Source organism: Diabrotica undecimpunctata, chromosome 5, assembly GCF_040954645.1.
Source record: "Diabrotica undecimpunctata isolate CICGRU chromosome 5, icDiaUnde3, whole genome shotgun sequence".
NCBI lineage: Eukaryota > Metazoa > Arthropoda > Insecta > Coleoptera > Chrysomelidae > Diabrotica > Diabrotica undecimpunctata.
This window is the reverse complement of record NC_092807.1, coordinates 104620998-104648246: the sequence shown is the minus strand read 5'-3', so window position 1 is coordinate 104648246 and position 27249 is coordinate 104620998. Positions and strand designations below refer to the sequence as shown.

At 31.5% G+C, this 27249-nt stretch overlaps 1 protein-coding gene across 2 annotated transcripts in view; it reads left to right on the top strand.

Annotated features, from left to right (window-relative positions):
- Window positions 1-27249, top strand: part of ETHR (ecdysis triggering hormone receptor) — a 337454-nt gene that overhangs the window by 60679 nt on the left and 249526 nt on the right. For both annotated transcript variants that reach the window (XM_072532442.1, XM_072532441.1), the window contains exon 2: window positions 12568-13047. In XM_072532442.1, the coding sequence (XP_072388543.1) occupies window positions 12636-13047 (412 nt within the window). In that variant the 5' untranslated portion in view covers window positions 12568-12635. The remainder of the gene's footprint in view (window positions 1-12567; window positions 13048-27249) is intronic.

Sequence of the window (27249 nt, the reverse complement as noted above, 5' to 3'; positions counted from 1 at the left end):
TGACCAAAATGTTGAATAAATGTGTATAATTGGTAAAAACAACTTTGTAAAGTATATTAAAACAAAAAGTTATAAATTGTAGATTGTGGTAAGACAATTGTTATTTTTTTTATACATATAAAAGTTGTTAGTAAATTGTAGATTGTGGTAAGACAATTTTTATTTTTCCTTTATTTATGGCTTTACCAAATTAAAAATAAATGCCCACACATAATCGTAATCGTTCCTCTTCTACCGTTAAGTGTCAAGGGAGGTGATTCTAGCTTTTGATGAATTTTCCAAAAGTAATGCAAACAGATCGTAGAAGTGTTTTGGCCACATCCTTTAGACAACAAGGTGTTATTGGTAAAAAAATCCATATCAACTTGAAGTACATTTATATGATTTTGATATTTATATGAAATTCCTAAATCATCCAAGTCTACGCAAGACAATAAGTATTAGAGATCTAATAGTCCAATGTTAACGATGTCAATGGCTTTGAAAATATGTTACTGTAAGAACAAATTCACCGCGTCTATAATTGTATTAAAGAAGCTCTAAAAGAATAGAAATACTTTTCGTTAAAAATATGAAATAGTAGCAAATTGTCACAGGACACTTTCCTGCAAGTTACCTAAAGAAAAACATATTATTTACTTAATATACTCGTAATTTATATTATAGATCATAAATAAATCACAAGTTGAAAAATATACATTACATATAAGATATATGAAGATATAATTCTACTAAAAATTGTGGCTCATTCAAAATATATGGCACTTGACATCTTTTGTTATACATTGTCGTAAAACATCCCCTAGTTTTATCCTACGAGATAAAGTCTAATCCTAAATCTACCAGTTTCTAAAACTTTTGACGGAAGCAAAGCACTGGAAAACATAAAACTCAGTTTTATGCCTTCTTTATTGCTTTACTTAACGTCACTTAGATTGCAAAACTTATTTATTGTTAAATTAGCAGTCAGAAGAAATTTGCTTGTGATAAATATCGTATCGTGTGTTTTAATTTTGTTTAATTCTTTAATTTATAATATTTGATCTAAGTGAATAAAGCACCTTTTTTTTCACGAATCGAGAAGTTGCTTGTATGAGCTCCCAGGCGAGTAAAATACATAGATGATATTAATAGATAGATAGATAGTTTATTGGTGATATTTATACAAAAAGGAACTTTTATAAGTCAATATAGTCAAATATACAGTGATGAGTGCCTTAAGAACCGGCAAAATAACGCAAAAGATAGAAAACATAACAGGTTGTGAAATAAAAAGAGATGAAAGTAGTAGAGGTGGGAAATTATCGATAGAAACCTCTAATTTACATTTAATTACATTAAGACTATCGATAATGTTTGTATTTTGAGAACGATTTCCGAAGTGTAAATTAAAACGTCAATAAACGTATTTTAACCTTTAATTGTGGCTTATTCCCATTTAAATAGTAATTAATTTAAAATGCCACAAAAAAATAGCTTCAGAACAATATTAAGACTATCGATAGTTTCCCACCTTTAGACGTTAGCTTATGAGCTATTTAGTTGACTCAGTCATAATATTACAAGTATGACGTCGAATATTTACATTTTTTAAATTTCGCGTTAAGTAAAAACTTATTGAAGGCATTAAAGCAAATGTAAGTAAACAGTTTAATTAGTAGGAATTTGATAATTAATTATGTGTTGACGAATACAGAATAACAAGCTATGATAATTCTGTATTGAGAAGAGTGTATGCGACGTCTCAAATCATAGTTTATTATTGATCAATACTTTAATTTTGGATAAAAAATACTCCTACTTAAACTGTTTTTACTTACATTACGTGGTACGTATTACTATGACTGAAGCCATCAGCTCATAAGCTAACGTCTAAAGGCGTGAAATTTTCGATAATTCTAATTTAATGTAAAGTAAATTATATGTTAATATCGATAATTTCTCACCTCTACTACTTTCATCTCTTTTTATTTCACAACGTATTATGTTTTCTATCTTTTGCGTTATTTTGCCGGTTCTTAAGGCACTCATCCCTGTATATAGTAATATATATACAGTATTAGTTAGATAATATAGTTTATTATTGATCAATACTTTAATTTTGGATAAAAAATACTCCTACTTAAACTGTTTTTACTTACATTACGTGGTACGTATTACTATGACTGAAGTCAACCAGCTCATAAGCTAACGTCTAAAGGTGTGAAATTTTCAATAATTCTAATTTAATGTAAAGTAAATTATAGGTTAATATCGATAATTTCTCACCTCTACTACTTTCATCTCTTTTTATTTCACAACGTATTATGTTTTCTATCTTTTGCGTTATTTTGCCGGTTCTTAAGGCACTCATCCCTGTATACAATAACGCAAAAGATAGAAAACATAATACGTTGTGAAATAAAAAGAGATGAAAGTAGTAGAGGTGAGAAATTATCGATATTAACCTATAATTTACTTTACGTTACATTAGAATTATCGAAAATTTCCCACTTTTAGACGTTAGCTTATGAGCTGGTTGACTTCAGTCATAGTAATACGTACCACGTAATGTAAGTAAAAACAGTTTAAATAGGAGTATTTTTTATCCAACATTAAAGTATTGATCAGTAATAAACTATGATTTGAGACGTCGCATACACTCTTCTTAATACAGAATTATCATAGCTTGTTATTCTGTATTCGTCAACACAGAATTAATTATCAAATTACTACTAATTAAACTGTTTACTTACATTTGCTTTATTGCCTTCAATCAGTTTTTACTTTATGCGAAATTTAAAAAATGTAAATATTCGACGTCATACTTGTAATATTATGACTGAGTCAATTAAATAGCTCATAAGCTAACGTCTAAAGGTGGGAAACTATCGATAGTCCTAATGTAATTTAATGTAAATTAGAGGTTTCTATCGATAATTTCCCACCTCTACTACTTTTATCTCTTTTTATTTCATAACGTGTTATGTTTTCTATCTTTTGCGTTATTTTGCCGGTTCTTAAGGCACTCATCACTGTATAGAGAAACATAAATATTGTAACAATTTATATTTTACTTATTGAAGGTTAAGCCTCCTTTCCACGGGTGACTTTCTTGTGACACAAATCCACGGGTGGGGTCTATCGGGACCAAATTTTAAACATTAATTTTCTCATTAAAATTTTTTTTTAATATTTTTAAGGAAACTTAGTGATGTAACGTTGTACTACCTAAATGTACATATAATAATAATATGTGTATCAATATGTAATGATATAGTTTACAAATAACTAACACCATAATTTTTTTACAAGAGTTTATTAAAAAAATCATAAACGTCAAAATACAAAAAAATATATATATAAAAAAAAACAATAATATTACTCTATATACTTACAGTTATACAATTAAAAACTAAATATCTAAAATTAAAATTGGAAACATAAAATAGAGGGGGTTAAATTATGTTAACTTTGTTTCGACACAATCGGCACAACATGCTTTTATATGTTCCATACATAACCAGTTTTTGCACAATTGGCAAAAATACCTAGTTTTTCTTTTTTTGCAATACTTACACCATCCCAGTTTTCCTGGGGCTGGGTCATCCCTCGTCGTTCGCTCAATTCCAGAAAATTTTGCAGCAAGTAACCATGATGTTCTCGGTATACGGATATTTAGCGCTCGTATTTTCATATTTTTGTGGACTAAGGCAATTCCTAAATATTTCAGAAACAATCGACGACAAGACCGAAATTCTGCATTTGCATTATTGGACTGTATATAATAAATGCATTTATAGCTGCAATATTAGCCAAGCCATAGAAAATGACCATTGGCCACCTTCTTGTTCCTCTTGCTACATTATAAGATGTAATCATACGATCTACCACATCTACTCCACTTTTAGTAGAATTGTAGAATGTAATCACATCTGGCTTACAGAGATCACCAGTTCTTTCATCAATTCTGTCATCCCTGTGCATACTAGAAACGACCAAAACATTTTTATTTTTTTTTTGGGACGTAAGACACAAGCCTTATTTTTTTTTCACCATATGCAAACATTGAAGAATATACCTGTCTGATTTTTACATTTTGTTAGTTCCTGAGGTATTTCTCTTCTATTAGCCATAATTGTTCCTACTACTGTAAGACGATGTTCATTTAGTAAATGTGTTACAATATTGTAACTGGTAAACTAACGATCAATAGTAACGTTTCTACCAGATTGAGATAAATGTTGCACCATTATTTCTGTTACAGCAGCAGTTAAGCTATTTGTTTTATATTGTCCATCTGGCTGCGTTCCTGCGTACAATTCTAAATGATGGGTGTAAAATGTGTAGGCATCAACTGTAGCAAACATTTTGAGCCCATACTTGTTAGGTTTTTTCGGCATGTACATTTTAAACATGCACCTTCCTCTAAATGCAAGAAGCATTTCATCAAGCGTAACATATTCCCCTACTGAATAATATATTTTACAGTTTTGTACAAAGGTATCCATCATTTGTCGAACTGGAGCAGCTTATCTTCTTGCCTCCTTTCTTCCCTAGTGTTGACATTATCAAATCGTAGTGATTTTACTAGAAATTCAAATCTTCTTTGAGACAGTGCAGCTGTAAATATTTCCGATCCCATGCCGTCATTAGCCCAAAATTCTGACAAGTTTTTCCTACCTCCATGTTGAACGCCAACTAAATAAAGTAACCCCATAAAAGCTTCAATTTCCTCAGAATTTGTTAGTTGCGTATCATATTTAGATTTAAATTTGTCTTGAATTTTTTGTATATTTACATTTGTATTTTCAACTATAATATCTATAATATTACCAAACATGTACATCCAACTCGCATATGGATCCTTAGCATTTCTAGCATCACCGATAACTCCAGGTAATTTGGTGATTATATTCTCTTGACGGGATCTGACATTACGAGGAGGAACATGCTTTCGCCATTTGGTTTTGTCTTTTCCATAATAAAACAATCTTCTGTCATCTGCTGTTCTCGTATATTGTCAGGTCCTGTAACATCGTCTTGATCGGTCAGGTTCATGCTCACTAAAAATAAATTCTGCGTCAATTCCAGGTTTCGTCTCAAACTCGTCTTCCGACTCCATTTCAGTAACATGTTCATCATACAATGCTTGTAGTCTTTTTAGTTCTACTTCATAAGGATCCATATTAAGCTACAAAAAAAACTACGTAACTACTTCTTATCGATAAAAGTACTATAATAATAATATATATGGCTCGTAATAAATTTTTATTGCCAAAACAGTAAATAATGTATAAAAATATAACGCCGAACCTATTCGTATGAAAGACGCTCCAAAACTAAAATTCCAAATAAGCTAAGAACGGGAATTACTGGGCAATATAATATAACCATAAATTTTATAAACATCCCGAACACAAAACAAGAAACGCCCACCCACGGGTGGGGTCTGTCAGGATATTTTTACAGGTAGCGATTGAAGGGATTCATAAAATTTCACCAAATTATGCTAAAGTGTACTATTCAATGTCATTAAAAGGTACACCGAGTCTAGTAAAAAAATACAAAAAAAAAAAGTAAAAATTTAAGCAATTTCATTTTTAGTTGTACTGATAGACCCCACCCGTGGGAAGGAGGGTTAAAAGGAGGGACTGAACAATTGTTGGGCTTGAAGATAGGGTAAGCAAATAAATTGAAACATTGCGAACGGCTACTCGTGTTTTGGTTAGAGAGCTGAGTCGTGGATAAGAATTTCGCTTTTGAAGGAGGCTGGAAGGACTAACTATGAAAAAGAAATCAAAAAAATACTTCCAGAGATGTCCTGGGCAACACTACACAAGAAGATTCCTAAACTATTTAAAATACAACACTGTTTAAAAAAATCCTCTTATTGTTTGGAAAAAAAGGCTTTTCTTTCCTAAAAAATTTCAAGGGTGATTATCTTTTAAAAGAAATAATTTTTAAACTTCTGGTTTACGACGAAACATTAAATATTTATTTTTATGTGACATAAACGGTTATTACAAATAAAAATATCTAAATTTATCAACAAACCTCACATTGAATTGGACCTTCTAACAAAACAGAATTCAAACTGTGTTTATCAACAAATTTTACGTTGAACCTTTCAACAAAACTCACTTTAAAATTGTGGTTATGTACCAAATGATAGAAAATGATACCTACTGTCATATTGTATATGTCATATATATGTCGAAATGAAATACCAAACTTTTTTGAATTATTAATTAATTATCGAGTTTAATTTTATTTAAAAGAAACTAAAAGATGACAATTAGCTAATCCATAAAACTTATATTTACTTATAAACCTTTAAACTAAAATGATAGCATCTTAGTATATTAAAGATAAATGTTTATTTAGAAAAAATTAACAAAACTAATCCCCTCACTGGCTAATTATTTGTTTTGAAATTATTAATTCTATGACTCTCCACAAAAGGTCCTAACCAACTCTCCACAAAAGGTCCTAACCACGATATTTAAATAATACTAGGTGATCTAAACGCAAAGGTAGGCACAGAAGACTACGTAATACCGGTGGCAGGAAGATATAGTCTACATGAAGTTACAAACGATAATGGATCACGTTTGGTCGATTTTGCGACAGGCTGCAACTTAGTCATCAAAAGACCCAGTTTGCTAGAAAAAAGATTCACAAGGCAAAATGGAGATCAAACGATGAAAGAACAAATAATCAAATAGATCACGTATTGATTGATGGAAGACATTCTAGCAGCATAATAAGTGTAACATTTATGAGAGGGCCGGACAGCGACACAGACCATTTTCTCGGCCATGCTCAGAACAATAATTTCAACACAAACAATAGATAAATACTTAAAGATCGAACGATGGAATGTGGCGAAGCTGAAAGAAGAAAATAATTAAAGACAGTACCAGTTGTACCAAGTAGAATTAAGAAATAGGGTTCAGGTTTTGGAAATAAATGAAAATAAAAGTGAAGATATAGATCAGCGATGGAACTCCATAAAAACAACTACTACAGAAGCAGCAGAGAAATCTATCGGAAGAACGAAAATAACAAAAAAGAAAAAATGGTTCGACGACGAATGAGAAAGAACTCTAAAGCAAACAAAAGAAGAATTGATTATCTGTCGAATCCATCAGAAGAAAAACATATACGATTCCACAGAGAGAGGGAGAGCCGCAGCTAGAAGAACACTTAGACAAAAAAAGAGACAATATCTGCAGCAACAAATTGAAAAAGTAGAAGGAGAACACAGACGAAATCAAAATAAAAATTGCTATAGAGAAGTAAGACAACATAAGAGAGGCTCGTACATAAGCACACCCAACTTCGTAAGAGATAAAAATGGAGAAATGCTGGCTGCCGAAAACAAAATAATATAAAGATGGGCTGAATATTTTGAAGAGCTCCTAAATATCCAAAATTTTACTGATGAAAATAATAAAAATGGTGAAAACAACGGAGAACATGAGTATCAAACGGTCGAATTAGAAATACCCCACCAAGCATGGAAGAAATTACGCATGCCATAAAACCGCTTAAAAACGATAAATCCCCTGGTCTGAACAATATTGATGCCGAGCTAATTAAAACAGGCGGTCATGAACTCATAAGTAAAATCCATCAATTAATAGAAATGGCCTGGCAACAAGAAATAATGCTAAAAGAATGGTGTGGTAGTATTATTGTACCAATACACAAGAAAGGAAAAAAGGAATCATGCATGAATTACAGAGGAATCTCACTAATCAACACTAGATATAAAATATTGGCTTCGATATTATTAAAATGATTAGTACCAGACGCCGAAGAAATAGTTGGTGACTACAAGTGTGGTTTCAGGCCTGGCAGATCGATGATCAAATATTTACAATAAGACAAATGCTTGAAAAGTATTGGAAATATAATCACGACTTACGAGGCTTATGATTCAATTAATCGTGCAACATTATGGAAGGCAATGATCGGCTCGGCGTACCCAAGAAACTAGCTGCGGTAACACAAATGTGTGTAGGTAACTCTTTTGCACAAGTTAGAATAGGGGGAGAAATATCAAATGCTTTCTGCGTAAATTTGCATAGGAATATTCGTCAATGATTACTGTTAAACTTAATTTGAAAACTAGAACTATTATTTACCTTATTATGTAAAATTACCAATTATTTATGTATTCCTTCTTTATATACAGAGTGTTAGTTAGGTCCTCTGATACAGAGAACATAACTGAAGTTTCTATTAAATATTTCATTACATGTAGGTGTCCCTTTTATTGCTTGACCGCTCAAGCTTGTGTTCGTGTTCGAATCCAGGCTTTTTTCCGATGCTTTTTGGCACTCCAACGGCTGGCTCTGAACCGAAGTATTTTGCAGTTATTGCTTTTCTGTACACCCAATTGTACAGTTACATTAGACCCTCTGTCTGTTTATTTGTTTATTTGTCTAAATAAAAAAAACACCTTTCATTTCTCGAATGCCAATAACAAAAATGTAATTAACAAGAAAAATTCAAATTTCCTCTGAAAAATATGAGAATATATATTTTTTTCATTTCATGCTCGTTTGTTATCAATTATTTTCAGTTGTTGACCCCCAAAATCTAAAATGTTGGTGGGAGTGAAAATCGCAGATATTTCTCGTTTCGTTTTGTACTGGGGTAATCACCAAATCATAAAACGGAATGAGTTACGTGATATGTTAAATGCGAAGAGCATACTAATTTCACGGAATAGGGATATGGAAAATTTAAATTAATGTTAAAGCTATTAGAATACGTTTCGATTGATAGTGCATGCGACATACGGCGAATTGAAACTCTAAGATGTTTAGGATGTTATTTTTTATATAGGGGATGTTACAGAAAAGTTGATTGAATTTAGTAAACCGACAAAAAAAATTTACACTATTCTACAGTTAATTATTAACGCTTGTATTTGATTAAATGTTAATTACTACTGTTTTTGGTACAAAACCATATGGGTCTACTATATTCCTCCTTTCTGGCGCATTGGTGAGTAGTATTTTCCTTTCAATTCGTTATTCTACGACTTTTTTCGTAAAATAAAAATAGTTGTATTAACTGAAACATAAAAGAAACTTAGATAAATGAAAAGTTTAAACAAACACACAATAATAGTCAATTCGTAATTCTACGACTTTTTTCGTAAAATAAAAATAGTTGTATTAACTGAAACATAAAAGAAACTTAGATAAATGAAAAGTTTAAACAAACACACAATAATAGTCCAGGAGGCATCTGGTTTGAGTTGAGTGTGAAGCATATAATTGCAGTTTTTTGCATAAATCGTTCCAAAATATCTTGGCTTTACTTTTTATTAAACAAAATATGAAAAAAATTTGATATTTTTCCTTATTTTAAGAATATTTAAACTTAAATATCTTAAGAATAATATTTAGAATAATTTTATATAGGACATAACAGATTTGTAATTATTGATAAAATGCTAAAAAACACGAATAAAAACCAGTTAAAAAAAGGTTCTTTTGTGAGTTTATTTTCTAGACTAAAATCAAACTTGGGACCTTTATATTTCAAAAAAGAAAACTCTTGAATCGTCACACAAAATTTCATTAACCCATTTAGGCCCACTTAGAAAAAATAATAAAACCGATGGATTTTATTAACTATATATTTAATTAAACACAAATAAAAATAATCGAAAAGATACATGAAGAAAAAAAATAACATTTCCATTTTTGTAAAGTTGCGTTAAAGCAACATTGTGACTATACGTATAAGAGAATCATACTCTTTTTTCACTTGTGGTATTCTTTAAAATAATGTGAATGCAATAGTATATTACATTTTTTATACATAAAAACAGTTTTACTTTTTTATAGCTTAAAACGCCTTCTCCAGTTTTCAGTATTCCGTTCAATCATGTGGCCCACATTATTCAAACACGAGATAGATGGTAAGGACGAACTAGAAGCACGACCTCGAACAGATTTCGTGCTGTTAACACTAACAAGCCTTCACACAACTTCTGACCTAAAATCTTACTGCGAAATTGAATTTTCTTCATGTACAATTCTGTAAAGTTTCCAGACATTAACGACAGAAAAGTCTAACATATTTATTAATTAACTAATTAATTATTAATTATTAATTAACAGCCACCACAATTTTTCCCACGGATATTTATTCTACAATTAACCACTCCATTGTACTGTAAGTCTACTACCAACATGTATTTATTATATTTAGCTATCATGTTGAATTCGGAATAGAGACATCTTTTTGTTAAATTGTGATTGTATGGTTTTACGATAAGAACAGGCTCTACTGAATTACAATTGGTTGCCACCATCACCACCGAATTATCGTTCCAACGTACAATACTTTAGTATTGTACGCTTGATCAGTTTGATCATGGCGACAATCCATAGTACCGCGATCTTTTTTCCCAATGGATTTTATGTTCTCCAACGCACAATTTAGCAGCCTGTTTGCACGTATTGTTCCAGTGTCAAAGTATCCCTGTTGTTTTAAATAATCTAAGGTGAAACTAAAAGAAGTATTTATCAAAATATATCTTCTGTACAGACTTGTCTTTCACAACTTTTAAAAGATTGATAACAACTCTTTTACTCATATTGAAGTCATTTTAATTATTCTGGTTGGATTTTCCAGCCTACGTAAGACAAAACATCAAACACCACGTGTTTGTAAGAGTCAGGTTTACACAAGAAATTAATTAAGTCTAGGTAGTATACTTATTGTCCCATTGTTGCGTTTAAGCAACGCTATATTCAAAGTCCTAAAATATTGTCTAAAAACAAGTATTTTACATTTAAAATGTTACTACTTTATGTCCTTAATCATAAAAATATCTTGTAAATGATAAAAAAATAATACCTAAATATTTTAAAGCATTTTTTAGAATATACCTCGTTTGTAATAATGTCTTTAGCTTTAACACAATACAATTCGCAATTTATAAAAAAACTTCAATAGGTGGCGTTAACGCAACTATGGGCCTAAATGGGTTAAAATCGATTTTACAGTTTTTGCAAAATTATTTTGCAATCTAAATTTTTTAAAAATGAAAATTTTTTAAACTATTTAGGTGAAAAACTAAAACTTTTAGATACTTCCCCAGATACTTTTTTAAAAAATTCCCTAAGTAAAAGAGCCTCAGGGAATTAAAAAAAAAATTGTTCAAATTTTAGACTTATGAACAATTTAAAAAACTTCGTCAATTATTGTTGATCGATTTTAATTTTTAAAACGAATATTAAAAGTGTGTTAAAAGACGCTTACAAAAAAGAAAACTAAGATGATCGGCTTATTAGTTCCGGAATTATGATCGGTCAAAGTTGAGTGCGATTTGCAATAAAAGTATAAGTCTCTAAGATCTGCTAAAAACCTTTACTATACAAAGCACTAATTGGGTACAAATTGACATTCGTTACAGACCACGACAAGTTGGTTAAAATGTTAATTAAAAGTATTCCGAACGTCAACAAATTGACAGAAGAGCGTCAATATATATATATATATATATATATATATATATATATATATATATATATATATATATGTATATATATATATATATATATATATATATATATATATATATATATATATTTGGTTGTTTTGGGACCTATAAGTTTTATTAATACGTATTTGCAATGCCATTTTTGATTGTTTGGTAGCGAGACCTTTAATTATAAAAAAAATGATTAAATAGAAGTGGAGATAATTGAAATTTTTAAGAGCGGTGCGATTTTAAACGCGTAAAATTAATTTTGATTTAGCCGCAATGGCCGCTCTCCATTTTTTGACGGACGGACAGCTGTTAATTGACATTTTAACCAACTTTTAGTAATCTAGCTTATTTAAATTTGTATTCAATTGGTGCTATATTTTAATATGGTTATGTAAGGTTTTTATATAAAAAAAAACAGATACTAGAACCCTATATTTTTATTGTAAATTGCAGTAAACTTTGACCAATCATAACTCCGAAACTAATAAATCATATTATTTTTTCTTTCTTTTAAAGCGCTCTTCAACGCACTTATAATATCCGCTTCGAAAATTAAAATGAATCAATAATTGACGAAGTTCTAAATTTGATTTTAGACCGGAAAATAAACTTATAAAAAACCCTTTTTTTAACAGTTTTTTATGTTTTTTAGTATTTTTTCAATAATAATAATAGCTCCTAATATTTGAAACTAGCATTGTTTTATTTAAAATTTAATTACAAACCTTTTATATGCTATACCAAATTATTTTAAAATTAATAAGTTGAGATATATGCGAAAAAAGGAGGAAAAATTACAAATTTTTTTCATATTTTGTTTAATAAATAGTTAAATCCACATTTTACAACTTATGCATAGTGAAATTATTACTTTTAGTGATATTTTGGAGCAATTGGAGATTTATGCAAAAAACTGCGATTATATGCCTCACATCCAAAAATCGTTATTTTAAACAGATACTGCCTGGACTATAAGTTAAGCAAGTAAAATACTGTTGATATTTTTAAAGCTATTTATAATATTTAAGATAAAATTTACTTATCTGCAGTCTTTGTTACAGGTACCTATAACAAGCATCACCATTTCATCGTCATCACCAACAAAAACCACCATCGCTAAAACTATGTCATGATTTCAACAACGGCGTCACTATCCGCGACGTCAGTTTTCAACTCAACTTCTATTTACGTAACAGACATTAATGCAACGACCTCTAACTACCTTTACACCCCGTCAGCATCTTACGACATTTTCAACGCCAGCAATGTCACCAACTTCACGGAAGGGATCTACCCTGTCTTCCCCAGCTATATCAGAACTACCTCGATGGTTTTCTGTATTATAATTATGTGTTTAGGTGTAATCGGGAACGTTATGGTTCCTATAGTTATATTTAAAACTAAGGATATGCGAAATAGTACGAATATATTTCTAGTGAATCTAAGTGTGGCGGATTTGATGGTGTTGTTGGTGTGTACTCCAACGGTGCTAGTGGAAGTCAACTCCAGACCTGAGACGTGGGTACTTGGAAGGGAAATGTGTAAGTATTCAATGTAATCATTTAATGTTTGACAGAAATTTCAAATATAATTTTTCTATATCCTACACTGAACTTAATCACTGTCAACGCAGCTTATGCTCAAAAATCTTACAAATTAAAGTATATTCTCTACATTTAACATGTTTATCGTTCTTTCTTGGACACTTTTCATATTTCCCATAAGATGATCCATACACATTAGGTTGAAGCAGAACTTGCTGAGATATATTTTTGCTGTCGAATACGCTTTCGTACACTTTTGATACTTTTGAGATACTAAGAACTGCTCTATTGGTGATTTTCACCAGTTATTCTGACAATTGTTTGAAACATATTCTGGTTTCAATCGGTCTTGTATTGTTTGTATTTTATTGTATTGTTACGTTTTTCTGTGGGTTCAGGGATTAAGTGAAGTACACGTAGGTACTTAAACTAATTGTATTTTCCTCACTACAAAAAAAACTCACTATTAATAACTAAATAATAAATATCTCATTAATAATAAATTATCATATTACCTTACAATATAAACACTTTGCTTATCACCTAAAAACTACTTCTTCAAAGTGTCGCTGCAGCGGCTTTCATACATGAACAAATGTTCTAGATATCCCCAGCGAAAGCATGAACGATGAGACACCGCTTTCAACACGCAATTCTAGGAAAATATTGTAAGAATTTATAATTTGCTTATTGGGGGTTAAAAGGGGGACTAACCAATTACTGGGCTGGAGATAGCGTAAGCAAATAAATTGAAACATTTGCAAACAGCTACTCGTGTTTTGGCTGGAAAGCTAGGTCGTGGATAAGGATTCCTTTTTTAAGGGGCTGGGAGAAACTAACTACGAAAAAGAAATAAAAAAAATACTAACAGAGATGTACTGTGCAACACTACACTAAAAGATTCCTAAACTATTTAAAATAAACGCCGTTTAAAAAAATCCTCCTGCTTGGAAAAAAGGCTTTTCTTTCCTAAAAAATTTTAAGGGTGAATATATTTTTAAAAGAAATAATTTTAAACTACTGGTTTAGAGAGGAACATTATATATTTATTTTTATTTCACATAAGCAAATATTACAAATAAAGATATCAAAATTTATTAAAAAAACTTACATTCAGTTGGACCTTTTAACAAAACAGACTTTTAACTTTGGTTATTTACCACCTGACAGAAAAGGATATACTGACTGTCATATGTAGAAATGAAATATCACACTTTTCTGAATTATTAATTAAATATCAAGGTTAGCTTTATTTCAAAGAAAACTAGAATATGACAATTGGCTGATCCATAAAACTTATATTGATTTATAAACTTTTTAATTTGTCATGAAAGCAAATCTTTGTATATTAACAAAAAATGTTTATTTAGAAAAATTTAACTTCTTCCGTGGCTAATTATTTTTTGTTATTATTAAAAAAATTTGTTACATTGGAATTAGATACAAAAAACAATATCCCACCAAAACTTCATAACGATCTGGATCCGACTCATGGGAGACACAAAATGAAGTCTGGACAAATCTTGGTAGAGGTTAAACATCGAATTGGACTTCAGGTTGTCCTGGATGATAATAATATATATTCTTCACAACTCGGCTACTTGGTTTTCACTTAAAACCATGTGGGCATCTTAGCCCTCCAAAACGTTGTTTTTAAATTCCTTGGCACGGAATACAGCAACAAACCGGTGATTATCTCACTTTATAAAGACTGACACATAGCATTTGAGCCTAATCACCTTTCTTTTTGCCAAAACTTATTCAAATTAAGCCAAAATTTACCGGTTTTTAAATTATCTCCGAAAAAGATCTTTTCTCGTTCAGACTCCAATTCGTTCTCTCCTACAAACGCAAACTACAAACGCACTTCCGATGACAAATTCGTCACGACTTCAACAATAAAATCGACTGCTCTCTCTTCCGATTCATCGCGGAGTGATATCACCCTCCCAAATCAGTACAAACATAGGCGGAAAGATTATTGTTTATTTCCTGTGTAATACCTAGGCGGAGCAAAGATGAAACGAAAGAGCAATTATAATTATTATTATAAACAGACTGGAAAATGTTTATATTATTAATCTCAGAGACGCAAAAAGATTAAAAATCTTTTTCGGTGTTTTTTGATATACGGGGTGAAACGAAAAGGCTACAATATCGCGAATAAAGCATTGATAAAACGCCCACTAGAATTTTCGAGATATTACAGAAGCGTAATTAGAATTAGAATTATTACAGAAACAGCTACATAACAATATAATAAACGCATAGCTACATTTAAAAATTAAACAAAACAGCTTTGCTGACTATATGAAGTTGCTGACTATAAAGAACCTTCTGGGTAAGTTTTTGTTGAGTTTTCAAGCATTGATCATTGCAAATACTTTAATATCATATTTGCTAGGTTTATTTGGTAAGTACTGCCTAAACGCGCAACACTGGGAAGAAGTAAGCTGTTCGTCGATGGTTACATAGACACCATTAGTATATGACGAAGAAAAATTTTCTGACAAAATGTTTTTTTTGCTAAACATCTCATAATAATTATGAATCTTTGGTATGACATGTTAAATCATGTTAAGATGATATGTGTCATATGAAGCAATAGGATTCCATGAGTGTCGTTCTGATACTTCTAAATTTTTACATATCCAAGTCTGTTTTTCTTTCCAAAAATTTAACTATATTGTACTTATCAGCATATTTAAGTCTACTGTTTATTTATTGACATCCTTTATGTCAGTTCTTATTTATTTTGTACCATAATTATTACTTCTATCTCTATTAAAAACATTTGGATTGCTGAAATATTTAAGTGAACATTGTTTTTTTTTTCATTGATTGGAATGTAGCTTTAGTCCTTTATAAAGCTCACTGCACTATTACGGTATTTCATTCTGTTGTCGCCCGATTTCAAGTGGAATCTACGAGTACATGCAAAACACAAACAGAAAACGACATCTTATGAACTTCGCTCGGAAACAAAATTTACGACACTCCGCGGAATTTAATCTGTAATTGTTTGTAGTTGTACGTTACATCGACTGCATGCAACGGTTTATAAAATGGTCTTACTTGTTGGATTTGGAAAGAGAAGGAATTTTAGTAAGTGAAAAATACTTGTGGACAAAATTAAAATGGAAAGTCCATTACGTTTGGTTTTTGGTTTTAGATTGGGTTAGGTTAAGTGATGTCAAATGAGTTATTTATGTTGTTACAGTTATGGAACGATTTGCTTTATGGAACTATACTTTTAAGTATAGTTTCAAAATTCTATGCTTAATATACCCTCCCAATATTTGGAATAACGTAAAAAACCATATATTCTAAATATGATTAGGACAATGTAATAAACCATTAAAAATATAGCGATTAAAAAGAAATTGATACAAGCACTTAAAAGCTCAGAACAAAGCAAAACTTTTTTTTAGTGATTAAGATTCGTAAAGTCAGAGAATAAAATGCAAAAGTCAATAACTTTATGAGTAGAAAATATAGAAGAACTTAAAGAATGAAATTAATGTGGATTGACGCAAGATACTCAAGATGACGCTCCTTGCTGAGCTACTTAAACTTTTAGATGAGGAAAAGATTACCTACTTAGCCATTTTCTTTAACAAAATTTACAACAAAGGAAAAATACCAGGTAATTGGTTTTAGTCACTGTTTATAACAGTATTAAAAAAAACAGGCTCGAAAAACGCAGCGACCTTATATTAAACCTACACTGCGCAGGGTAACAGATATGTCACGTCTTGATTTCAAAGCAGTTATTTTTAATTTAAATACATTTAAAGCTACCCTGCGCAGTGTGTTCATTATGTTACAATCTTGCCTATAATGATAATAAAGTCGGATTTAGTCTAAAGATGTTTTCAATGAAATAACAGATCATATTGTTCGCATCGGCATTTACACGATTAGCACGTGCGAAAGCTTGTACAAATAATTTAGTTTTGTGGGGTTTATTTACCAGATATTGTGTTAAAATTTTATCTATTTTGTATAAGGTAGGTATGTTTTCTTTTAATTCATTATTTTTTAAACAATTACTATTCATATTTCGGCTAAAAACGGAATTGAAATAAGTTGTTACATATCAGACACATTGCGCAATAGAGTCACTATTTGAAATATTTGTGCATTATTTTTAAATTGCTTATGCTTGAACAAAATATACCTTGTTGTAGGTTTTTAGCAATGTCTTGCCGCTTCAAAGACTTCTTCAAAAAGAACTTGAGGAAGCAATCCTCAATTTGACGGATAATGAGGATGAGTTTGATGGTGAACTGGAGAATGATGATGATAGTAGTGAGTATTTAGATAGTGAAATTAATTCCGTGAATAATACTAACGATCCAATCTGTCTCTCTGTCATTGCGAGATACCAAAAAGGAAGCACATGAATTGAAAGACAAGTTTTAAAAAATAATATGGCGTAAAAATTTAATTCCGAACGAAGACTTTTCAGTTTTAGGGGAAACTTTTTATCTTCTTTCTGCGATGTCTCCCAACAGATACTGACTTAGTCCACGGATTGTGTTCCCGAAATACTATCCAATTTTCCAAAAAATATGTGGCTCTGCTTCCTCCCTCCAAAAACTGTTACACAAAAAACAGCACTCGTTCAATTTCTCTCCAAATTAAAAAAAATCTCCTCCGACACGTTTCACAGTAATAATAATAATGGGATTCTTTCCGAAAATTGCGTCTCCCGCATCTAATGGTTATTTTGTACAAACTATATATAACCTTTTTCCTTTTCTTACAGATTTAGGAGTCTCTTCGGACACAAGGAGTTTGGAATTCTCGACCTGGGTCTCGATTTGTCTACAACTATTCTGCTTACCAGCTTAAACTCACGCACGAAAACCTATGCTTCTTTTTCACACACTGTTCTCAAACTGGACTTCTTGTTCTGGCCACGGATTGTGTTCCCGAAATACTATCCAATTTTCCAAAAAATATGTGGCTCTGCTTCCTCCCTCCAAAAACTGTTACACAAAAAACAGCACTCGTTCAATTTCTCTCCAAATTAAAAAAAAATCTTTTCCGACTCGTTTCACAGTAATAATAATAATGGGACTCTTTCCGAAAATTGCGTCTCCCGCATCTAATGGTTATTTTGTACAAACTTTATATAACCTTTTTCCTTTTCTTACAGATTTAGGAGTCCCTTCGGACACAAGGAGTTTGGAATTCTCGACCTGGATCTCGATTCGTCTACAAGTATTCTGCTTACCAACTTAAACTCTCACACAAAAACCTATGCTTCTTTTTCACATACTGTTCTCAAACTGGACTTCTTGTTCTGGCTATTAAAAACACAATAATGATTCCACAAACTGTTCTTAAAGTGGACTTCTCGTTCTTGATCATCGACTAAGCTTTCTTTTGTTTTGCTACAGTCAAATGCCTCTTTGTAAAAGATAATATCTATTCATAACGTTATCTTCGAAGAAAATATTATACAACCCGTTATATATCTAACATTAATTTTGAATTCTTATCTGCTACAAAACCGTGTATAATTATTTGTAAAATTTTAAACAATACTTTCCTACTTTCTCAATAATCCCGAATTGTGTTTCTATACAAATGTTCTTAGAAATTATTCACTGTTTTAAATCCACTGTTCTCTGAAAACACTTATTACACATAAAACACTATATTTATTATTTTTAACCTATAAAGGGTCATTGAATATTTATCATCTCATGGTATTCTTAAAATAAAAATTCATTTTATTTATCTGTTTTAGAATCATAACAATATATATATATATATATATATATATATATATATATATATATATATATATATATATATTCGTTAGTGTTACAACTTACACTTACATATGTAACGCCGCCGAAACGCATACCTACCTTTTCGGTGAAGAATCTCTCCCAGCGTACGTTCCGTATAAAGGTAACAGCCATTTATAAAATATTTACGTGTTTCTGAATCTTCTGAAGTATCGTGACTTGCATAATCAATTTTGGTGATGATGAATCCTCGAGAATTTTCGAACAATAAAATCCCAAAGCGCTTATTCTTGACGAACAATGTACTGAAGAAGCTGCGAGCTGCATGCCCTTTTTGGTCACATACCGAGTACAGTACAATGAATATAGTGATGCGTTGATTTACGCAGTAGCTGATAAACAATTTTCACATCGAAGTTTTCTACAATTAGTTAATTGGTGGAATTAGCAACTAATAAACACAACAAATTAAAATGGGTCAGTATAATAATTATAATACAGTACCGAGCATAAAATTAGGGTCACCCCGTAATTTGAATTTATTTTAAAAATTATTATTCTGTTTTAACTATTTTCGGTTGTAACATAGTTTACTAATGGATTTCTTGAAAAAAAAAATTGTTGTCGTTGTTGTTTCGACAAGCGTTTGAGATAAAAGGGCCCCTTAGATTAATTCCTAAAAACCGTTATCACTGTCAGTGTATTGCAATGAGCATAAATTCTGTTGTGGCGGCAAGAATTGTGGCAGCGTTAGAAGATGGCCACGGTCAGCGCGAAACTGCGAGAAACGTTGGTGTAAGTCTCTCGAGTGTGCAACGAAGGTCGAGGCAGGATTACAACAGCTCGAGATGACCGCTTTGTCGTTTCTAGTGCTTTGAGAAACCGAACGGTCATGGCAGTTTCTCTTCGAAATCATCTGCAAGAAGTGAGAAATGTAAACATAAGTGAATGGACAGTTAGGAGACGACTTCATGCTGCTGGTTTATCTTCTCGAACTAGAGTAACTGGACCGCCGCTTTCCCGTGAACACCGAATTGCCAGATTGCATTTTGCACGAGAACACTTGGCTTGGACAATGCAGGATTGGACTCGTGTATTGTTTTCCGATGAATCGAGATTCTGTCTTACGGGCTCAGACAAACATGTAAGAGTGTAGCGACGTCCAGGCGAGAGATATGCTTAAGCATTTGTTGCCGAGCGTCTTCCATTTGGTGGAGGGTCAGCTATGGCATGGGGAGGCATATCGTTTGATGCTTGCACGGAGTTAGTCTTTATCGAGAATGGGACATTGACAGCGCATAGCTACCTATCACAGATTCTGGAAGACCATGTTTTACCGTTTATGGTTATTCTTGAAGACGACGCAACATTTATGCATGATAATGCACAGCCCCACACTGCTAGGATAGTTACTGAGTGTGTTGACGAGGTTCAAATCACACGATTTGTTTGGCCTGCTCGCAGTCCAGATATCAGTCCCTTAGAACATGTTTGGGATGAGATGAAGAGACGTTTACGGAGTCATGTGCCGGCCCCCAGAAATTCGAGAGAGCTTCGCGACATATTGGTGCAAGAATGGAATAATCTTCCGCAGAATGTGATCCAAAATCTGATCCAAAGTATGCCTCGTCGTTTGCAAGCTTTTATCACTGCCAGAGGAGGGAATACTCGCTACTGAAGTTCGTAAAATTTCTTTTTTTCAACAAAAAGCACGTCAAATTAAAATTATCCCTTTTCAATATTTAGTATATCAAAGGAAAATTCTTCATTTTCATTATTTTTAATAAACTTTAAACGACAAAAACGTTGTTTTTTTTTAAGCAATCCGTTAGTAAACTATGTTACAACCCAAAATAGTTAAAACAGAATAATAATTTTTAAAATAAATTCAAATTACGGGGTGACCCTAATTTTATGCTCGGTAGTGTAGGTTAATAATAATAATTATAATACTAATGTGTTATATGTTAAATATAAATCAGGAGACAATGGAGAATGGAAAGTACCCAGACAGTACCTATTATTCTATCTACTACTGATGTTATTCCTAAAAACCTTCTAGAGAACATAAAACAGCTGGGGTTAAATGAACATCACTATAAGGCCATGCAGAAAGCTGTACTCCTCGCGACGTCCAGATGTGTACGAAAATTTTTGGGAGATACTCCAACATACCAAGTCACCTAGGGATCGATAACACAGAAAGAGTCCCACCAGAGCTCAATCCTATTGATATCGTAGGTATCTGGGATAAGTGAATTTTCCTCTTAGAGGGAGTGTGAGCCGTATGGGTAAATCTGGAAATGTGTTATACATATGAAAATCTTTGACTAAAATACATCGTCAAAGATCTTAAGGTCCAAAACCTTCAGGTCCAAAATGAAAACTGCCGATATGGATAACGGATTTTAAGTGCAAGAAACGATTCAACAGCTGGGAGCTGCCACGCGGTTGTCGGAACTGATTATAAAGTAGGAAAAATATTTCTTTAAGAACTAGGACTTTTTCAAACAACCTTCCAAACTGATCTTCTTAAAAAAATATCCCACCACGTTAGAAAAGCTGATTGACGACTAAAATAGTGGGGAGTGACTACAATGAAGTATAGCCCAGACGCCATAGAACGTATGCCAATGATGGAATTAGCTCTTGTGTCAACATAGAGCGGAATATTTAATCTACCGGACAGAAAGAGAGAGGGCGCCAACTATTTTGTGAAGAAAAAATAGTAAAAAAAGAAACTGAAGTTTAAGGAATTATTAATTTATAAAGAAATTTAAATAAAATAATTATTTAAATATAACTTAATAAAGATGTGACGTTTATAACATTACAAATTTTTATCCAATTGTTAAATACATACATCAATTACGTATTTACCTAATTCTGTTGCTGTTTACAAATTATTATTTAAAGACCAGTCAATATTAATATATTGTCAATTATCTAGTAGACGACATAGAAAAAATAAAGTATTGAAAACGTATATACGTAAAAGGCTCAAAAAACAAGTATTGGAGGCTACAGCAAAGTTTTTCGTTGGACAACTATAATCAATGGTACCTTTGATGGCGAAGATATGGCGACACACGGTAGTTTCGCAATACCGCCCACCTTTTTGCATTGTTTACTTATTTTATCATCTTTTCTGTTAGTTACACCTACTTGAGTTGGCCCAGTTGCAATTTTTATATATTCGCGGCAAATTACTAATTTCATAATTTATAACTAAAAATAGAAAGATGCCATAAAAAAAATCAACGACTAGAACGTGGATAAAGCCATGAATATGGCTGTATAAACACATTATTTACTTAGGTTTATCAATACTGCAACTTTTAAAACAATGCAGAAAGAAGTAGGCTCTGTCGAAATAAAGGGACAAAACCTTTTATGTAAATCCTAAACAATGCCCACGAGATAAAAATAAAAAATGACGTGCTGTCACTCTTCTTGTGAGAGAGATTTTCCAAGATAAAAAAAAGTAACTTGTGCTGTTCATCGTAACTTATAACTGGATTATCTGTTGACAAAAAAACCAAAAAGATTTTGTTAATTTACGAGTTTCCCCCTGTCGCATCGTTGAGATATTGTTTATTTTATCATTTTTCTTTAATTACGAATTTTTGAATTTTCGAAAAATGTCTGTTAAAGTTTGAGTAATTGAATGTAAAATTAATTATAACAATAAAATTACGATATTTCGACCTTGCGACCTAGTAATTTATCTCTAAAAGAAGTATGCAAAATTTGAAAAGGATCGATTAAGAAATTTTTGCGATACAGTGAACACCGAATTGAAAAAAATTATTCCGAGAAAAAGGGGTTTAAAAAAAGCTTATTATGTTTGATACTCACACAGTATCGTCTATTCCAGGCCAATATAGCGACGTGATTCCTGCTAAAGTATATAGAGCAGCTTTTTGCTCCCAGTTTCAACGATCTCTGCCTTTTCTTTGTTGCATCTCCAGCCATTTTATCCGCTCTAATAATTCGATTGTTATCTGCCGCGAGTGCATAAGTATGAGAACTTGATAGTATACTTATTTCAATTTCTATGTGAGCGCTCACTCACCTCACTTACTCATAGCACTCACTCACCAAGCTCACTCACCTTAATTAGTCACCCCACTCAGTCACCTCACTTACTCACCTCACTGACCTCACTTATTTACCTCACTTACCTCACTCATTCACCTTGCTTACTCACCTCACTCACTCATAAATGCCTATAACTAACGATTCGGTCCCACAAACCGACGTTATAGTTGCCGTTACATTTTGGAGTAAGGATTTTTTGTTTGCAGTACTGATTTATATTATATTTTAGGGCATACGTTTATAATGAATTACAAGAGAGGAAGCAAGATTCGCTGTTGCAGTTTCATGAGGAAGTTTTAACTCATTCAGAAGCAGAAACTGAAACATATAGAAACCAGTGAGGATATAAACTCAGAGTTTGAAAATTAAGAAAATTCACTTATTCTTAAAAAAATGTTAGTTAAAACGTTAGTCAAAATTGAAGAAGAACACGCACTGAAAATATGGTCTACTATTTACCTAAACCTAAGAGAGATATAAGGCATAAAAATAAAGCTTCAGAAACATAAAAATACTTCTTTTCTCAAAACGAATTGGAAAAAAATGTTACTTACACTAACAAATTTATACAAATGCAAGCATAGGACGTTTTGCAAAATCGTTCTTTTAGACCGACTGATTAATTAGGAATAAAAACATTATTGGCCTTTTATATATTTCTGGTGCTAGTAAAAATAACCGGAGAAATGCTGAAGATTTATTTAGCACAAACGTAATGGTTATGGACATTTTAGACGTTTTAGACTTACTAGGTCCCGGAAAGGATTTCAGACTTTGTTGAATCATGTTCGTTTCAACAATTAAGCTATGATTCAAGAAAGAGTACAAGTCGACAAATTAACTCCAATTAGAAAAATTTACTACAAGTTTGTATCTAATGTGTCCCAACATTACAATATATCAGCATTCACAACGATTGACAAAAAACTCATAGCATTTCGAGGTAAATGTCCTTTCAAAATTTATATACCTAAAGCTGAAAAATAAAAATATATGCCTTAGTGGACATCAAAATATTTTTTACTGCAAATTTGGAAGTGTACATAGCAAAACAGCCTGCCGGACCATTACAACGGAATACTTCGAATTTGGCATAAGTGCCTCGCCTTTATTCACCTATCTTGTGATCAAATAGAAATGTTACGGTTGTCAACTTTTTTACCAGCTTACCTATGTCGTAGAAACTAAGGGAACACCGTTTTACTACAGTTAGGATATTACGTTCAAATAAACGTGGGATACGTCCTCAAATGTTATTAACAATACCAGAAAAGTCTATTATGTTTGCTTTTAAAGATAAGTGTACACTCGTTCCATATTCTCTAAAACGAAAAAGAAATGTCCTGTTATTATCGACCATGCACTACCATAAAGGTTGTTGACGAGGAAACTGGCAAACGGAAAATAATCATGGACTACAACAAAAAGAAAGAAAGTGTCGAAGTTGTTGATAAAATGTGCGAAGCCTACAATTGCGCCCGTGCAACTTGTCATTGGCCAATGGTCATTTTTTTTGTGCCATAAACGTTGCTGGAATAAATAGTTACGTCCTTTACACCTCGAATACCGAAACAAAAATTACCAGAAGAAAACCCTTAGGAAATTTAGGATTTCAGTTCCTTAACTCACATATTGGACAGGATTATATATGCATTATTATGATAATTATGATGCTCATAATTTGGAATAATAGTTTAAGTAATCTGTATGGATTTTGAGAGTAAAATTTTATTTTTCTTATTGATTAACATAACTTTTAAATTAACTGTTCTATGTTTTAGTGGAAACAGAATTTTTAATTTGTTATAATTGTTTTAATTTTATTAAAAGCCTGTTCATAAAAATGACACTTTTTTAATACCCCTTAAAATTATTAACACAACAAAAAAATTATAAATTTTATTAATAGAGAATAAGGTACACGATTATATTATTACAAATATTTGTCATCGATAGCTATTTTTTTTATTTTAGAAAAAGTCGGTTTGTTAGACAGACGTTATCAAAAATTTTAAATTTTTTCACAATGTCTGCGAAAGGTTACTTACCATCGCCATTACCTCACAAATTTAAAGATTTTTCTAAATATTGAATATGTACTTTTCAAGTAAGTTATTTATCAAAAATTATGCCAATTTTCTCTTTTTGAAAATCAAAGACCAATTTCGAAAAAAATTCTAATAGATTTTATTGCTTGTTTCATTAATTTCTACACAGTTAAATTTTCCTCTCTGATTGTCGTATACCATTTTCTTGGCTGTTTGTTTGCCACTGCCAGTATATTTCGTAAACTCGGACTTGGTATTTCAGTTCGTTTAGTTTTATTGGCCAATCACTAAGTGTTTTAATGATTAATATATCGTATACTTTCTTTATATCGAAGAATATTGTGACGTACTTCTCTTTTATTGCGAATGCTTCTTGTATATCTGATTCAAGGTCCACAAAATTATCTTAGGTGGAGTACTGTTTTCAGTAACCGTATTGTTTTCTTATTTTATTATTTTTTTATTTTATTATTTTTTAACATTTCTAATATTTAACCTATGCGATGTATATGTAAATAAAAACCAAATCAATGTTCATAAAATGAAAAGTTCATTACCAACACGATTATAGATGTGTTTATTCGTTAATTCGTTATTCATCTGCATTATAACAAACATAGATCCGGGAGATGTTTTATATTATTTTAATGGATAGTTTTGATAGAATTATAAAACACAGCTGGTAACATCGAAAAATAAGGATGTCTGTTATCATAAAAAAATTTCAACAAGTTAAAGAATTTTTTTTATTAAATTCATATAAACATTCATTATTTTTACCAGCGGATATTTTATAATGTGAAATTTATATTACATGTTGCACTGTATTTTATGTAACGTAATGATATAGAGCAGCGAAAAATTATTTGAAATTTGTTTTGTTTCAGTATGAATTCGGACAATCTGCGAGTTTATATGTTTTCATGAGTTTGGAAATTCCTTGCTTATTTACCCACATGTAGTTTATTATATTAAGAAGTTGTATTTTTTTGAATAGGCAAATTATATAGCATGCTATAGTAAATACTGGCCTTTCCTGGATCTGAATCATAAATCTTAGTTTTTTTTATTTGAAACTGCTTCTACCAGAAGGGTTATTAGCAATGGTCGATATTATAGATAACATAAATATAAAAAAAAACAAATAATACAATTCGATTTTGTTGATTAGTCCTGAGGAAACAAAAAAAAAAGTATGGTATGGTTGTGGTCACTATGTTCACTTAAAATGTCTTTTATTGTTGTAGGTAACTGTTCATGTTGTCTTTCAAATGCCTACAATGGACACTCCACTAATAAATGATGTACTGTTGGATCACTATCACACGCGTAGCACAAAGGTTTGGGTTGATACTGTAGTAGGAAAACATGTATGATCTTGGTGTGTCCTAATCGTAGTCTGGAGATGATAACTTGATCTCCTCTTTTTATAGATAGCCTCCATGTTAGGACAGTTTGACAGTTATGGATCTAAGGTTAGAATTTGAGACATCCCATGTTTCCTGCCATTTGTTCATTATTTTATTTTTAAAATATTGTTTTTTTGAGATAGTCTAAATGGGTATGGTACCAATTTAGGTTCCATTGAATAATATAATTGAAAATAGTTTAATTAATAAGTCTCCGGAGAGGAATCGCTAGGATCATCGGTAGAAATATTACTTAAAATTTGTTTTGTAATTTTGATTTTAATTCTAGAACAACGGGTTTTAAGCTAACTTGGACTTAACATACTGTATTTTCTTTAGAAAGTCTATCAAAGAAGTCTACCATTTTCAAAGAAGTCAATAAGTTCTTTCTGTGTTAAGTATCTATTGTTGGAGTTTTCGTTGAAGAATGGACTGGTGCATTTGGTAACATCTTTTGCTAGGTTTCTGTTTTTTCTTGTTGAGTTTTTGGTTTTTTGCTTCGTGGCTTCGGTTCAACGAAGCCATTTTCGTTATCTCTTATTAGGGGGGGGGGGGGGGATATTATTTCAGATACGCTGGGATGAGGATGTATCTTGATCTAAGGTATCCATTTGAGTCTCATTGGGTAGGTTGCAGTTTATCGGAGTATGCTTATTTAATTGAGAGGTAATGATTTTTCTAACGTTTTAGCCTCAGTAATAGAGAATTGTGTAGAGAGATTTATCGACTGATTGTTGTACTGTAGTTTCAGTCTCAGTAGGAGAGGATTGTGTAGAAGAAATTGTCGAAAGGGGAGCTGATTGGTATACTTTCTTTAGATAAACAGTATTTTGGTGGTTGTTTAAAGGAGTCTGAATATTTTTATTGGGACACTGA